The 17982-nt window shown below is 40.6% G+C and overlaps 1 protein-coding gene across 1 annotated transcript in view; it reads left to right on the top strand.

Annotated features, from left to right (window-relative positions):
• The window catches only part of LYST (lysosomal trafficking regulator), a 167555-nt gene that overhangs the window by 51818 nt on the left and 97755 nt on the right, over positions 1-17982 (top strand). The window contains 9 exon segments of the mRNA XM_030556944.1: positions 516-677; positions 1526-1682; positions 3321-3547; positions 7357-7423; positions 8837-8943; positions 9881-10304; positions 12101-12245; positions 15081-15254; positions 16506-16663. Coding sequence (XP_030412804.1) covers positions 516-677; positions 1526-1682; positions 3321-3547; positions 7357-7423; positions 8837-8943; positions 9881-10304; positions 12101-12245; positions 15081-15254; positions 16506-16663 — 1621 coding nt within the window.

Below are 17982 nucleotides of genomic sequence, written 5' to 3'. Positions count from 1 at the left end.
CTAGACACCAGGTCGATCTGACTGACTGTTTTGATTTGTTTCGTGGACTTGGGCAACTTTCTTAACCTCTTTGACTCATTTTCCTAATCAGTAAAGTGGGGAATGGTGTGTGAGGAGTAATATTTGCAAAGCTTGCTGGACATGTAAGGGGGTATGGAAGAAATAAGTGTTATTTTAAAAACTTGATTGCATTAGCTTTGAACTGTTAATTGGGAAGTAACCAGTTGCCTAAACTTCAGCAGTATGAAGATTTTGATTTACTGGCTGACAGATAGTAACAGACAGATCTTCATACTATTTCAAGTGATTGGGATGGGGCTGAGTGTGTAAATGGCAGTGGAATTCAATCAGTTTAGATAAGAGATTGATGGTGGACAGGGGAAGCTAAAAATAAATTAGGATACAGTAATCATTGCATAAATACTGGGGCTGAATGTAATACAGATTTTTTGTTTCACTTAGCCAAATACAGAATAACATCAAGCATAATGGATGTCCTTGTTTTCTTCATGTAGAGTGTGTGTCTGGAAGACGTATTACTTGAAATGCGGGACCAGCTTGCCCAGTCAAGAGCAATTGAAACTTGCTTGGCAAAACCTCTGTTAGATTCGCTGCTTCGAGTTGCATTGGGAAATTATTCTGCTGATCTGGATCATTCTGAAGAGAAAACAGAGAAGGTATGCAACAGTATAACACTGACTGACTAAACACAAGTAATCTGGTTTAAGGGGATTACTTGTATGTGTAAAGGTTTGCTGGATCAGGTGTGTATGTGCTACTCATAAAATAAAAAAGCATATGTTGTCACATTATCAGAGGGCATGTGCGCAGTCTTGTTTATAATTTGTAATGACTTTAGGGAGTCATTCTTTTGTGGATGCATGTAAACACCATTGAAGTTAGTGGATGTCTGTTTTATTTGCTGTGTTGATCATAAATGAAAGTGCTTATGCACAAAGGGAAAACCAAGCAAGCTGTATATATCATAGTATTGATTCAGGGAGAATAGCTCTGAAACTTGTTTCAGTTCACTTTTCACTCTACAACAAGGATAAATTGCCCCTCCCCCCCCCCAAAAAAAAAAAAAAAAAGAATTTTCAAGAAAGCTCTTCAGTATAGGAAGCTGATTGACGTGATCCTCACGTTTTAACTGTTCGTGATGCCAGAAAGTCAAGTTGAAGAACATGGGCCCCTTGACAAAATCTTTTTTCCTGTTTGTTTTTAAGATACATTTTATGGACTTTTTTTACTCATCCTAAAAAAAGTCAACTTAACATTTTTGCTTTTAGAAAATACTCTCCCTCCCTTTTGATTTTTTTTTTTTCAATTTAAGTTTTGACTCATGTTTGTAGAGACAGTATTTCCCAATAGGTATTATGGACTGTGCTCTTCCCTCACTTTCAAGAGCAGAGATAATTCTGATCTGGAAGATCCCATAGCATTTGGGTTTTTGAATGAAAATGAAACCGTTGCTTATAAGTTTCTAATTTTGTTTTGTTTTTGTCTTTTGAAATATGGATGTCAGATTCTTCATACTGAAAAGGCATCTGTTCCCCAACCTGAAGATCTTTCTGAAGAAGCTGAAGAATCACAGTGCTGTAGTTTTAAACTCTTTGCTGAAGAGGAAGGCTATGAAGCAGATAGTGAAAGTAACCCTGATGACAGTGAAAGCAAGGATGAAGGTAAATGCAAACTTTGCACAAGCATCAGGCAAAACCATCTTTAACTGTTTTATAGACTAGCTTTTACCAGGTGATTTATGTGAAGTACTGGACGTTTTTTTTTCCCCAACATGCAAAAGTGGAATAGATTGCAGAGACCATAACAGATTTTCAGTTTAGGTTTTTTTGGTTTTGTTTTTTTTTTTGTAGTATGAAACAACTTCATTGCAGAAGAGAGTAACAGTTCACATCTATTTTATCTAAATGTTATGGTGAAATGTTTTATGCATTGAGTTTTGGCTTCTGTCAGATTGCTCTGAAGTACTGTTCAGTCTTTCTCACTGAAGTGTGTTATTGATTGTGGTCTAAAAGCAGTTTCTTCTCCAGATAGGATCATAAGTAAGTAGTGTGGTTTTTTATAACTCCATGCTCAATTTTTTTTACAGTGTTATCTTCCTTGTAAAATATTTCCTAGTCTGATCTTAGTCTGTGTGTGTATACACTAAGTTTTCTAATAACATACACATCCATTGTTCTTTTTGTTACAAAAATGGTTTTTCATCTTAAGCCTACAATGTAAATATTTACTTTTGTATAACAATTTGATCTAAAGGATGCATTTAATTATAATTGAGTTGAGTTGGAATTTCAATAGTCTGTCAGTGGTTCTGTGTATATTGTAAATCTGTGTAGCAGAAATATTAGACTAGGGCTGCCAACTTACTAACTGCACAAAACCGAACACCCTAGCCTCATCCCTTCCCTGAAGTCAAGGCCCCGCCCCCACTTCCTACATTTCCCCCTCCCTCACTTTCGCTGGGGGTACAGGCACCTGGGTGAGGCCAGAAATAAGGGGTTCACGGTGTGGGAGGGGGCTCTGGGCTGGGGCAGGGAGTTGGGGTGCAGAAGGGAGTCTGGGCTCTGGTCTGGGGGTGCAGGTTCTGGAGCCAGGGATGAGGGCTTCAGGGTGCAAGGGGAGGGTCTGGGTTTGCAGAGGGGCTCAGGGTTGGGGCACGGGCTTACTTCAGGTGGCTTCCAGTCAGCAGCTCAGTGGGGCTAAGGCGGGCTCCCTCCCTGTCCTGGCTTCATGCTGTGCCCCAGAAGCAGCTAGCAGATCCGTTTCCTAGGTGGGGGGGCAGGAGGCTCCACACGCTGCTCTTGCCTGCGAGCACTGCCCTCCCAGTTCCCATTAGCCGTGGTTCCCAGCCAATGGGAGTGCGGAGCCAGGGCTCAGGCAGTGTGCAGAGCCCTGTGGCCCACCTGCCTAAGAGCCGGACCTGCTGGCCAATTCCGGGGCACAGCATGCTGCCAGGGAAGGTAGGCACTACCTGCCTTACACCCGCAGCACCACTAACTGGACTTCTAACGACTTGGTTGGCAGTGCTGATGGGAGCCACCAAGGTCCCTTTTTGACCTGGCAACCTTATATTAGACATACTCTCCTGTGTATATTAAATCTGTCTGAGTAAGAGGGGAATTCTAGAATTTTTATGGCTTACTGGAAGTACTTGCACAAGATGTCTAATAAATCTACTAGTTGCAATTGTTTGTGTGGCAAGTGTCTTTGCTTTAAGTAGTAGTACTCTTAAAACCAAACCAAACAATAACTAACAAACAGATTCCCCAAACAATTAACAAAATTTCTGTTTTTTGTTTCAGGAACAGACACTAAAAGAGAAGCGGAATGCATGGTCCCTTCAAGTTATTCCAGTGACCTAACTGAAAACATCAGTCAAGGAGAACTAATATACCCTGAAATCTGTATGCTAGAATTGAAGTTGCTCTCAGCTGGCAACCCAAGCCTGGATGTACTTGCCCATGTTTTCCAGAGCTTTTTGAAAGTCATCAGGCAAAAGAAGAAAAATGCCACTTTCCTTATGCAACAGGTACAAGATGATTGTGATTAACAAAACAGAACTTGTGTAGCATGTTAATAGGAAACTGATGAAAATATTGTGCAAGAGAAATATGAAAATATTTAAGTATATACTCTTGCATCCTATTCATTATTTCATATTGGAATATTTGATATAAACTGAAATGGTTTTTTATATGACTGAGGGCTTGTCTACATCAGAAAGTTGCAGCGCTGGTGAGGGAGTTACAGCGCTGCAACTTAGGAGGTGTACACATCTGCAGGACACCACCAGCGCTGCAACTCCCTGTTTGCAGCGCTGGCCGTACTCCCGTTTTGTCTCGGGTGTGGAGGATCCAGCGCTGGTGATCCAGCGCTGGTAATCAAGTATAGACACTTACCAGCGCTTTTCTTGACCTCCGTGGAATAATCAGGTATCCCAGCATACCTGAGGAAGCCTCTGGTAATCAAGCTGGTCTCCTTCCCCGGCTTGCTCTCGCGTTCCCCGAACCCCCGAGCAAGCAGGTCTCCTTCCCTGCGGTTTGCAGGGTGGTTCGGGGAATGCGAGAGCAAACCGCGGCGAAGCTGATCTCCTTTCCCGGTTTGCTCTCGCGTTCCCCGAACCCCCCTTGAAGCCGCCCAACAGCGCTGCAGTGTGGCCACATCTAACACCACTTGCAGCGCTGGTTGCTGTAAGTGTGGCCACTCTGCAGCGCTGGCCCTATACAGCTGTACTAATACAGCTGTAACAACCAGCACTGCAAAATTTTAGATGTAGACATGGTCTAAGTTACAACTTAGTGACATGTAGAGTTAAGTTAACAGACAGCATATTTTAAACGATGTACTGAAAGATGTTTTATCTATCTGGATTTTGAGTTCAAGTTTGCAAAGCCTTGTTATACCTACGACTGTTTATAGTCACTGTGGGCTGTGTGAATAGTGCTTTGCAGCTGATCAGCATATTTTAAAAAATGTTACAGCATCGGGCCAGTGTTGTAGTCATGTTGGGCTTAGGATATTAGAGTGACAGGGTGGGTGAGGTAATACTTTTTTTTCTTGTTTTTTGTTTTTTAATTGGACCAGTTTCTGTTGGTGAAGGAGATGAGCTTTTGACAGAGCGCTTCTTTAGGTCTGTGTCACTTGAAAGCTTATTTCTTTCATCAACAGAAGTTAGTCCAATAAAAGATATTACCTCACTCACCTTCTCTCTCCAGCATAAGGCCAAACACTTGTGTATCCATGAGCAATAACTCTTGGTCCTCCATTCTGGCTACCTGTGTTTTCTCCTCCACTATTTTACTAGCACCATACCGTTCACAAGAATCATTACAGCCCCAGAGCTAATGTAATCCTTTTAAGTAATCCAGTTAAATAGACTGACTAGTTAAAAACAAACCTGTACCCCACATATGACAGACCATTCACGCACTATGAATATGTGCCTGTGATCTCCTGAAAGTCTTGGGCATTCTAAATATTTCTGAAGCTTTTTGTGCTCTTATTTTTTTCCTCCATAATAAGTTTTTTGTACAAACTAGCATGCTCAAGTTAATTGTGGAATGCCTGTCTTTCATTTGTTGATTCTGGGCAAATTAGACAAGTTAGAATTTAAAATAAAGAAATTCAGAGGACGTTTTTGTTTAGCCTTCTATGTCAGAGGAACATCAATAATAAATTTATTTTAGATATGTCTCCATGAAGGATAAAATGTGGCAAGATCTAAAAATCTTCTGTTAAGTCTGTCATTCATATAATCATTTGCAGGGCCAGCGCTACCATTTAGGCAGCCTAGGCAATTGCCTAGGGTGCCAGAATAATTGGTTGGCGCCGTTTTGCCAGAGGGGGCGGCAGGCAGCTCCAGTGGAGCTGCCGCAGTGGTGCCTGTGGAGGGTCGGCTGCTCGTGCTGCTCCGGTGGACTGCCTGCAGGCATCACTGCGGCAGCTCCAGCGGAGCCGTGGGACCAGCGCGCGGGATGGCGAAATTGCCGTCCGCCTAGGGCGCTCAAACCCCTAGCTCCGGTCCTGATAATTTTATATGAAAATGGAATCTTTAGAATAAAATATTACAGTTGAAATTAAAAGCATTAACTACCTGGGAACCAGTGATCTGGAACGGTCCAACCAATGCCCTCTGTATCAGGAAACCTTCGCTGTCTGCACACTGAATTGGCATGTCATATGAATTCAAATTTTGTTTTTTGGCAAATTTACTGTAATGTGTTTGACTGTCTTCTCCCTCTACTTCGTCCCCCCACCCCAAACCTTCCTAAACAGGCAAACCTGACCCAGACAGCTACTGTCTTAAAAACAAACACATTTCTAAAGCTACTAAATAACTTTGTATTGGATGGCAGACTCATTTGCTCCATCTCTTATCTACATCCTGTTATTAGTCCTGTCTTCTTTGATTCTCTGGTGAAGTGTCCTAGGGCAATCTTCTGGTTGATCATTGGCAGAGGCCTGGTGGCTTAGCGACTCTGATCTAAGAGTGTTGAGATTTGTGTATTATTCTTGGCTTGGCTGCTGATGTGCTGTGTGACAAGGTAACTCATGGCATCTCTCTGTTCCTGTTTCCCCTGCCACATTTTGTCCATCTTATCTATTTAGATGGAAAAAATTTTGGGACGGGGTTGCCTTACTGTGTGTTTATGCAGTACCAAGCACAGTTGCGGCTTCTAAGAGCTATAGTAATATAATTAATTATTATTATTACCGCCAATAATACTACAAGGTTCTGTTCCTGTGTTCAGACAAATTGAGAATAAAGATATAAAATACCTGATTAATCTGATTTAGGCTGAGATCTTCGTGACTAATTTTTAAATATGCTTTTGTGACTTTTTTGTACAAATATAAACAATACTCTTGATAAATGATTGTCATGTAACTCTTGTGGTAGTTTTACCTGTATGGACTTTACCTGGTATTTTTATGACTAAATTGTTCATCCATCTAGTAGTCTTTTCCTATTGTATTGCCTGTGATGTTTGAGGCTTTATTATGACATAGAAAAAGGGGAAAATCCTATATTTTAATACAAATTAATATATTTAAAATATAAATAACTTTTAGGGGATAGCCTTAGAACCCAAATCACCTATGACTCCATGAGGAAAGAAAATTGCTGATTGTATGTTTATTAATTAGTCAGTTTTTAAACCCCGTTCCTGAAGACTCAAAAGCCTCAAGAAAATATATATAATTTTGATTTCGTTTTAGAAAGTGACAAGAATACTTTTTCCATATCTAACACAATGTTGACTTTAGAAAGAAGAAAAAGAATACAAATCTATTGGACTAATCAATTTAGTGATTTATGAGCAAAAATTGTTTGAGACTGAATTATGAAGGATGCAATTTTTTTTACTAGCAGTGAAAGTGAGTTGTTTTAAATGTTAAAACATTGTTTCACCTTTACTTGACCTATGAGTGTGTAATTTGCTCATATCTGTACAGTAAATTACTGTAGGGTAGTAATTAATCAATTTGTGGTGATACAGAAAAGATTACATAGGTTCCTGCAATGTAGTCTGTAAGAACATTGAGTTCTCAAATAACTGCCAGACAGGCAGTGGCTCAACAATTGATGCTTTAATCCCCTTGATCCCAAAGGCTGTCTCATAATCGGAAGCATCTGAACTAGTCAATCTTGCAAGCAAATTCAGTAGTTCTTTGATAGAACAAATACTAAAAAACACAATTAAATCACTAACAACATTTTATTTGGCAAAATCAGTTGTGAATATATTGGAATACTTAAAACAAATTCTGTTGAGTTTTGCTCTTCAAACTGATGTGAATTGTTCAGATACCTAACTTTGAAGTTTTTTCTTGAAGGGCGCTGTAAAAAGTCTTTTGGGAGGATTCCTAAACATCTTGATACAGAAGGACTCCAGTTTTCATGGTGGGTATTAATATTTGTTTTTGTTTTGTTTAAAGAAATGCTGAAATTGTAATCTATTTGTTATACAGTTACAAGTTTATATGCTCAAACTTTCAGCCCACAACTATTATTAATGAACATGCAAAATTGACAAGCACATCCATGGGCACATCCAGATATCCACACTTACATGTACAATCCAAGTATGCTTGCATTTTACACTTTTATATACAAAACTGTGTTGGGTTTTTTTGGTTCTAGTGGTTTGGGTGGGGGAGTGATTGGAGTCTGCATAATGCCAAACAGGTATACCTGCGGATTTGAAAGGTTATCTGAACACCTGGACCGAAGAGATTAGTGTTAATTTAGTGTTTCTATTTTGTAGATGACCATGTAGCTTCTTCAAAAGAAAATGACGTTATTACTTCTATAATACATTTTAGAATCCATCTATTTGTTTTTTAAATGTTTAGAAGTGAAATTAGCATTCACAGAAAGTTTCAGCTTGATATTAGAGTGTCAAGTCCTCAAGAGGTACAGCCATGGCAGTGTAAGCCTCCTCATAGGCCATTTATGTAGGGTTACCTTTTGAGGTGAGAATATCTTTATACCCAAGCAACCCGTGACTTCTTACCTAAGATTTCCGTACGAATTAATTGTGATGTGTTTATTGTGGTCTAGCCAGCTTTCCTGTATTGCACATAATTTAAACCATCTAATAAATGTCTGGTAGCAGTGATTTCTAGTTGCTACAAACCCAGCCTAAAAGTGACCAGATATGTGTCTTGGTAACAGGCAGCTCCCATTTCACTTTTTTTTTTTTTTTTTTTTTTTTTAATTCAAGGGAAAAGCTTTTTTTTGGCCAGAAGTGCCTATTCTGATATAGTAAATGAGGTAGATGAAATTATCTGTATTCACTACATCTGATTTTTGTCACAGAAATGATAGAATATGACTCCATCTGATTGTAAGGTTGTATATAAGACTCAAAATTTGGTACTCTCTCCTTTTTAGGCATTTATGTGTGAATAGTTACTTAATATATTGCACATAAGTAGTAGCCCACTTGCCTAGAAACATTTTTCATGGTGTAGTGAACTATAGTCCTTTTTAGATATATTCTGTTCCTTTCCTTTGCCACAGATTTGTTGTGACATTGGGTAAGATGCTTAACTCCTCTGTCTGGTTTCCTATTTAACAACTGGAAATATCTGCCCCATGCGAGAGCTGTGAGGCTATATTCATTAATATTCTTAACTTGAGATTTGTAATGGAGGATGTCACAAAATATGTCAGTTCTAATGTTTTCAGTCAGTTTATTCTGTCTCGTCTTAGTGTCGTCCAAAAAGGAAGTTATGACAGCAATATACTATGATATTGTATATGATTTTTTTTATTTAAGCATATTTTGATACCTTTTTATCATCTATGTAGCATGTCAGATAGTGCTGGTAGAGCTTCTGGTGTCTTTGAGCTCAAGGACATGTGCAGAAGAGCTAACCCTTCTCTTGAGGATATTTTTAGAGGAAACACCTTGTACTGTAAGTATACTACAAATCAGAAAATTCCTTAATGCAACAAAGAGTGCAGCTGAACAAATTGACTGGCATATCAATATATGCATTTCTTTCAAGAAGTATTAAGAAAGGGACCTTGTTATAACATGTTATAATGTTACTGGTTAGAATGTATAAAACTGCCATTTACTCTATGTAAACACTAGTTAGTAGAAAAATAGATTCATTTTGCTTGGCACAATAAAATGTGAGGGAAGGAGTAGGAGAGAAGAGGTGGCGAGGTATAAATGTAAATTGACTTTTTTGATGGAGCATTCATTCTTCAAGTGCAAGGAAAGACTGGGTTTTGGGGTAGGGGAATGGATGGTGAGAGGAGAGATAATATATTGAAGGTCCTTCCTGTTGTTAATTGCATCATGGGCAAAAAGCCTTCCAGTTTCCCAGGAATTACCATTGTTTTGTGAATAGGAAGCACTTTCAAGTTAACTAAAACAATGTTTGAGCCTATTGCTTGTTGTGGCCATTTTGCTGAACTGTAATCTGTAGTTTTGTACAGGAGACTTTGAATATCCTTCCTTTCATTCTGTTCCATGTTGGAAGAATAACTTCATGGTATAGGCATGTTATTTAAATAGTAAGCAACAAAGCAAGAAGACACAGAGGCCAAAATGTTTCAAAAGTAGCATGAGATTTTTTGGGTGTCTAACTTGAGAAATATTGGCCGTAATCTTCAGAAATGTTGGGAGCCTACAATTTGATTTTGAAATTAGCACTCAGGACCTCTAAATTAGACTAAGGTATCTTAAATTGGGCATGCAAAATCAGAGGCCACTTCTGAAAATGTGGAACTGAGTTTAAATGAAGAGGTTTCTTTCTATGTAAGCTGTATATGACGCATTAGCATTGGCTATATAGTGTTAACACAATTTGATTCTGGTTATTTTTCTGGTTTTTCTCTTAGGAGATACTACTTAAAGGTATCTTGAAGATTGTGGAGACGAATATCTATATGAGTCCATTACAATATCTCTCCTTCCCCTTGCTAAAGAGCCCAAATTTAAACAGTAGCTCTTCACAAAAATCGACTAGTGCACTCAACAGCAAGACCGTAGGACTATTAAAAAGAGCAAAGTTTTCACAAAATAAGAAGGAAGCAGATGGTGAGAATTTGACTCACCAGCTTCTTTCTTCATGGCACGTAGCCCCAATCCACCTGCCTTTGGTGGGACAAAACTGTTGGCCGCACATGTCTGAGGGCTTCAGTGTCTCATTGTGGTTTCATGTGGAATGTGTTCAAGAAACAGAAAGTCCCACAGAAAAAGGGAAGAAGATGAAGAAAAGAAGCAAACCACTCATTGTGCGAGAGAGCAGTTTTGATGGCACAGGTAAATTTATAATATTTCTGAAATCCCTCAGCTTAAGTTCAGTTATTTCTACTAGACATACACAATAAAAATGCTGAACAGAACAGAAACTGTATTCAATATTAGCTGCTCTGTACTGTTAATGTATGGCACCCAAGAGTAAACTTGGCCTTATATTTTTTTGGGGACTGATAAGACATGGTAAAATTTATCTCCCACTTCCCGCTTAACTTGAAAAACAGTGAAATATTTAAGTGTTGAACTTCTAAGCTACCCTTAGGTGTCCATAAGAGAAGGTATTACTGATTTCAGAAGTATCATAGTGGGTTTGCCCCCACTTTGACTCGCTTGCTTTCTCAGCACTACTAATTATTATTCTCATTGAATTAGGAGGCAGAGATAATAAAATACCTATTGTGCCATCATAGCCACATTAAGGAAATGAAAGCCTTCTGATTTTCAGTTGGAGGTTCTCTAGAGAAGTCGTCGTCTTCTGTCTCTTGAGTTCATTTTGGTCCTTTATTTGAAAAGTTGATGAAGTTGTAGAGTGTGTTGTTTTTAAAGTGAGAGCTGATAATGCTGATTTATAATTCGGGTTACAAAATAGTTTAAAATCCTTATTCAAGCAAGTAATTTCTCTGAATTAAATGAGACTACATATTTGAGGAAAGGACTGCTGCTGTGAGCAGGACCAACCCTGAAACCTTTTGCTTTCATGTGCTTCTGCAGCTTTTCAAAAATGTCACCATCTGGGCAAATATTTAGTCAAACTGTAGTCAGTGAAGGAGGGAGAAAAATAAGTTTCCCATTTTAAACTTCTAACCACAAACCTTTTTTACCCAAGGTTACAGTAAAAAGGCTGAAATCCGAAACTTAGTATACCTTTCTTCCAGCTGAGGTCTTTGCTTTTAGTGGTAAAGGGAAAATATTTTACAAATTCTATACATAGAACATTCTAAGTATTTATTGATGCACACTAAGACTCCTGTCCAACAAAGCTCTTAAACTGATTAACTATAAGCATGCAAGCAGTTCTGTTGACTTGAGTGCTTAAGTGCTTTGCTTGGTGAGGGCCTAAAACACAAGTAAATTGTGCCTGTACGCAATTATAGTAGCTGCGCAGCTGGCTCTGTGTAAAGATGCTGATTCAAAGAACATGCAGATTTATTGCATCCAGAGTTTTTTTCTTTTTTCCCCTTAAACTAAACTGGAAAATTTAAATGCATCCCTGTGGAGATATCTTCTAGAGCAGTGGCGGGCAAACCGTGGCCCGCAGGCTGCCCGCGGCCCATCAGGGTAATTCGCTGGTGGGCTGCAAGACAGTTTGTTTACATTGATCACCTGCAGCTCCCAGTGGCCACGGTTCTCTGTTCCCGGCCAACGGGAGCTGCAGGAAGTGGCGCAGGCTACAGGGACATGCTGGCTGCTGCTTCCTACAGCTCCCGTTGATCAGGAATGGCAAACCGTGGCCACTGGGAGCTGCGGGCAGCCATGCCTGCAGATGGTCAGTGTGAAAAACTGTCTCGTGACCCGCCAGTGGATTACCCTGATGAGCCGCAAGTTGCCCACCACTCCTTTAGAGTGCTTTACGTCAACTCTTAATGTAAGATGGACCTAACCAAGGAAGACCTAGGTCTCCAACGATGAAACTACAATGTAGTGCTTATACTAGTCAATTCACCTTTAAAGAAGTTTCTTATGATATATAAGCTCCTTTTTTGCACGTTATGGACCGTAAACAGATATTGTTGTAGTCATGGTCTGGTTAATTAAGTGCCATATATGCTATTTTATTTAATATCTCTTTATTTTCCTAGAAGGAAGCAAATCTGTACGAATGGAGTACCTTAACTTGGGGGACAAACTTGTTGAAGATGGCTGCATTCATATAATTTCATTGGGTTCCAAAGCATTGATGATACAAGTCTGGGCTGATTTGAACACTGGAGCGTTCATATTTCGGTACTGTGTATTTCTGTTAGCCCAAAAGTAGGAATCATTGTAAATTCCATAATGTATGACATCTTGTGCGACCTAATCTGGAATAGTAGCATGGAGTCAGCCCCAGGATAGAAGACCAAGCTATGTATATGTATGGCCTGTAGATTATTGCTTACTAGAACAGAAAGATCATTGACATCATGCTATAAATTTATGGCATGGTGCTTTACAAACCTAAAGAAACCTTCCCTGTGTACAGGCTTTGGCTCCAGCCTTTCATCTTTTTCCAGGTAGGCATGATCCTGTGCCTGTGCAGAGCAAGTTGTAAGAGATATAAGACAAGTAAGAACTAATAAAGGACAGCAGCTGAGGGATGAAGGAATTAACAAGGAAGGAGGGAAGTTGCTTGGATAGATGGATGAAGGAGAGAATTGATGCTTTAGAATAGGGAGGCTATTCCAAGTATAGGAGGCAGCATGATGGAGGAAGAGAGGCAGTAAGGTGAGAGGCTTATCAAAATGGAATGGAAGAATGTTGTCTTTCCTGGGGAGATGGAAATGGTTATTGCTGAATTGTTCTAACCTTGGATCCAAACAACTTTAGGATATGCTGATAGTTATAATCCTCCTGGTCAGGCCAACTTGGGTCTAACTTAAAATTCTTATCTGCTGGTTGGTGTCCATCATAATGTGTACATTTGTGGACATCAGCCAGCAGACTGGAGTTTTGCTACTAACTCCAATGTGGCCCTAACCAGTCTCCCCTTTATGGCTCTTAGCAGCAGCTAATGAACATTCTGGGTTGTGTGTGTGTGTTTGGTTTATACAAACAACTTTACTTGGACCCTGAGACTGACACCTACTATAAGCCCCCAAATAACAATGTTAGGTGCCTTTTAAAGAGAAAAGAGGGTTATCTGGTTAGGAGATTAGACTGGAAATTGGGAAATCTGGCTTCGGTTCCTGGTTCTGCTATAGATTTTTCTGCAAACCCTTTCTGCTTACCCTTAGTTCACAGATGAGCTTAATTCTTACCTACCTCAGAGATATTGTGGGGCTAAACTGGCTAATGTTTGAGGTTCTTGGATTTGTGCTGATTTGAGCACCCAAATGTTGAATCTTTTTCATCTAAATTTGAAAATGGAACTCCCCATGATTGGGTTACCTGCTAATGCAGGTTGGTTCCTGGAAGTGTGACTGTGTCTGCTGTCTTTGTTTGTTCATAGGAAACAAAAGTGTTTGTTTCCTATGCCATGTTTTTCATACATTTGGCTTGGTAAAAATGTAAATACATTTTTAGTTATGACAATTTCACCCAGCCTTATATGGAGAGTAGCAGAAGCAGTGGGTATTGATGGTGGGGTTTCTAAAGAATGAAGTAGCTTTTAAAGGGGTCTATTCATAGAAAAGATTTTCTAGAAAGGTATTTGCATCTCTTAAAACCTAAGTAAAGTGCTATGCCAGTACGACCAAATTTTACAGGCTACCACTAATGTTTAAGAATTGAGGTGCTGCTGTTAGTCTCTCTCTCTCTGCTTATGCTACATCTGTGGTGTAGTCTCCTTTATATTTCTGTTGCTGGTACTGTAACAAAGTGCAACTTCATTTAAGCTGCCTTAGTGACAAATATTTGCTCAGGTTTTATTTGTATGATCTTTCTTTTCTGTTGCTAAAACGTTGCAACTAATTCTGTATGCATTGCATCTTTTTCAATGAATTTAATGAAGATTTCAGCATTCAGTCAGTTCTTTGTAAGATAACATTTTCAGGAATTGTAATTGATTTAGGCTGTCCGCTACCCTGAGCATTGTCTCCTGGCAAAACTTTAAAGTCATAAACAGTTGAAACAGTGCATTAGTCAGTCACTCATATTTTTAACAATTGGATGTTTTTTTTTCAAATTGCTTATATTCAATGGGTGAAAAACCCATGATCTGATTTAATACTTAGCATTTGTATAGTGGTTTTAATCTTCTAAGCTGTTTACAAACATAATTTTACACCCCCATAAAGTAGGTAATGAGATAATTTGACTTTTAGAACAGGTTGTATCCAAGTGTTTCATTAACTTTTTTGAATTTAGTAACCCTCACAACACCCCAGTGAAGTAAGGGAGTATTATTCTTACTTTATATCTAGGGAAATTCATCCAGAGAGAATGTAAGTGACTTTCCCCAGGCTACAATGTCAAGAGTTCCTGACTCATACTTAGGTGCTCAGCCCACACGATCACAGCTCTCTATATTTAGAATATCTATAATTAATAGGATCATAGAATATTAAGGTTGGAAGAGACCTCAAGAGGTCTTCTAGTCCAGTCTCCTGCTCAAAGCAGGACCAACGCCAACTAAATCATCCCAGCCAGGGCTTTGTCAAGCTGGGTCTTAAAAACCTCTAAAGATGGAGATTCTACCACCTCCTTAGGTAACCCATTCCAGTGCTTCACCACTCTCCTAGTGAAATAATTTTCCTAATATCCAACCTAGACCTCCCCCACTGCAACTTGAAACCATTGCTGCTTGTTCTATCATCTGCGACCACTGATAACAGCCTAGTTCCATCCTCTTTGGACCCCCCCTCATTCAGGTAGCTGAAGGTTGCTATCAAATCCCCCCTCACTCTTCTCTTCTGCAGACTGAATAAGCCCAGTTCCCTCAGCCCCTCCCTCTTAAGTCATGTGTCCCAGCCCCCTAATCATACTCATTGCCCTCCGCTGGACTCACTTTTTAACTTTCATTTAAAGAGAATTTTAAAATAAAATTGATCTTGGACCCAGTTAGAAATGCAGTTTTAGAAATATAGATAAAAGTAGAAATCCATAACTCTTTACCCGTTTCTTCCTTTGCTATTTTCATAGTATGTGTATGGATCCAAATGATGAAATGAAAGCTGGCCTGCTGGCACAGGCAGAATCACCAGAGAACATTTTCCTTGTAGGGAAGTGGGAGCATTTGGCAATAACGTACTTGCAACAGCCAGAAGGCAAGAAGAATATCCATGGAGAACTGTTGCTATGGGTCTCTGGTCAGAGGTGAAGTACACTTCAGAAAATTCAAGCTGTAACTAAATCTTTAAGAAGCCAGCTTGTGGAAAGACTAATTCCTTAAGGTTTTCCTGGTGAAGAGAGAGGTCACTGAGCCAGGGTTCATAGAGGGAACAGTGTTGAGACTCAATTCTTGGGGTGGGAAAAGAGGGACATTTTGCATAGTGAGTTCTCACCTGTTTTCAGAATCCATATTCAGCCTCAGGCCCATGCCCATACATGACCAATTACCCTCACTTTGAGTTTTGTACTGGTTCGCCTCCTCCTCCTCCTCCTCCAGTCAGGAACCAGTAGGCAGGATGCTACAGGAATTCAGACTGGGGTCAGAAAGGGTACCTGCGTGGAGCTAGGAGCAGACATCATAAGCTGATAACAAACATAAAGAAGGCAGTTGATCTGTGGAAGGGAAAGAGGAGTTGTTTGTGGTTTTGGTGCCTGGCTGAGAAGGAAGACATGTTATGGAAGGGTCGGGAAGAGGGGACGCTCATTTTTTGAGAATGAATTGGAGAGGGAGGAGGAGAAGGAATTCATTGAATGTCAGAGAACTATCTTCTGCTCTTAAAGTGTAGATCCTGGAGGATGTACAGATTCTGTGTTTGAAGTATTAATCTGTGGTTGGTATGCTGCCTTCTAAAATATATACTCAAAAGAATTCTGAATTCGTTCCTTCCTTCCTTTAAAAAAAAAAAAAAATCTTTTAGAATCTGTTCAGCAGGCAAGTGACGTGGCAAATCTTCATTCTGGTATAAAAATATTAAAATTCTACCAGTTTCACAGTATTGTTTAGAATCACAAATCCAATTTTAGATTAACTAGTTAGTTGTCAGTGTACAACCGCTGTTTGCTTGAGAGAGAGAGCTTTTTTGACAAGGGTGCGGAGTTAATTCTATGCACCTCCATAATTCTGCTGTGTTCCTCAAGCCATAACAGCAATTTGCTAATAGTTGACAAGGAAGTGAAACTAATAGTCTCTAGGTTCACTATCTAAACTGAGTGAAATGCAAACAATAAGTAGTATGAATGGTTAAATGCATTCTAAATATATTCTTAAAGCTTTTGTAGTAATTTAAGAGGCTAATGTGTTTAATTTTATATCTTGACAGTGTATCTTTTTTAATATTAAAAATCCTGGAAAGTTAATCAAATTACCTGTGCTTTGAATATTTTAGATGGAAATTCTGATAGGTTTTTCAAAAACTTAGCAATATTTAAACTTTCCCTTTTTTATTTATATTTTAGGAAATGTGAGATCAGTTTAGATTACACTCTACCAAGAAAAACAACTTTATCTGACAGCAATAAAACATTTTGTACGATTGGTCATTGCACATCATCCCAAGAAGAACTACTACAATTGGCTGGGAAATGGGATCTGGGAAATCTGCTTCTTTTTAATGGTATTTATCTATTTAAAGGCAAAAATACATACATATAACTTTTTCCATTTAACTTACATGTTTTGAATGGAAAGAGAGTGTAAAATACAAGCTAAACAGAATTTTTTTAACATGCAAACTTACTACAACAAAAAATAAAGGTTCTTCTTCGAGTGATTGCTCACATCCATTCCAGTTAGGTGTGCGCGCCGCGCGTGCACGTTCGTCGGAAACTTTTTTACCCTAGCAACTCCAGTGGGCCGGCAGGTCGCCCCCTAGAGTGGCGCCACCATGGCGCTCCATATATACCCCCGCCGGCCCGCCCGCTCCTCAGTTCCTTCTTACCGCCGTGTCGGTCATTGGAACTGTGGAGCGCGGCATAGCTGTCCTCCACGTCCCTAGCTCTCCTAGTTTCTATCGCTTGTCTATCGCTTATCTCTAGTTCCATATAGTTGTTAATTAGTATTGTTAAGTAGATAGTTTAGTAAATAGTTGTTAAGTAGTTCTTTGCCGGGGGCTTAGCCCTTCCCGGCACCTGGCGCCAGGCTCATGCCTGTTTCGCCAGGCTTCAAGCAGTGTGCGGCCTGCAAGAAGCCCATGCCTACCAGCGATCCCCACGAAGCGTGCCTGAAGTGCCTCGGGGAATCGCACAGATCTGACAAGTGCCGCATCTGTAAGGCTTTAAGCCGAGGACAAAAAGGAGAGGGATCAGAGGCTCCGAACTCTCCTAATGGAGGCGGCACTTGACCCGTCGACTTCGCAGACCATGGTTTCGGCACCGGCACCGGATCGCTCCGGCACCGAGAAGACTCCCCGGCATCGACCTTCTCCGGCACCGGAATCAGAGCCTAGGCCGTCGAAGTCTGATACTCCGGCCAGGCAGACCCGGCTTGAGCGCCCGGCCTCGACATCGGCCGCGGCGCCGCCGGCACCGTCAGCACCGTTGACTCCGGGCCCGGCGGGTCCGTTGAGTCCGGTGCCGCCGAGCTCCCCCATGAGATCTGGGGTTGAGATAGTGGTCCCATCCACTCCGGAGACCTTCGCCTCGGCTCGGGACCTATTGCCCCTGACTGAGCCCACTCGGCTGCCACCCCCGGTACCTCCGGTGCGGGTTGTGTCCAGAGGCAAGCCCATGCTGTCGGCGCCGCCCAGAGACAGTCGTTCGCCATCCAGGTCCCGACGTCTGGGCGCTCCAGATCCCGACGCCGCTCGCAGTCCCGGCACCGCTCCCCTCAGCGATACCGGTCGCACTCGCGGGCAACGGTCGGCATCGAGACGGTCGCGGTCAGGCTCCAGTCGGCGTCACCGGCACCGCGACTCCAGGAGCAGGTCCCGACGCT

Source organism: Gopherus evgoodei, chromosome 3 (genome assembly GCF_007399415.2).
Source record: "Gopherus evgoodei ecotype Sinaloan lineage chromosome 3, rGopEvg1_v1.p, whole genome shotgun sequence".
Lineage (NCBI taxonomy): Eukaryota > Metazoa > Chordata > Testudines > Testudinidae > Gopherus > Gopherus evgoodei.
Note: the sequence above shows the minus strand (reverse complement) of the source record. Positions and strands in the feature narration are given on the sequence as shown.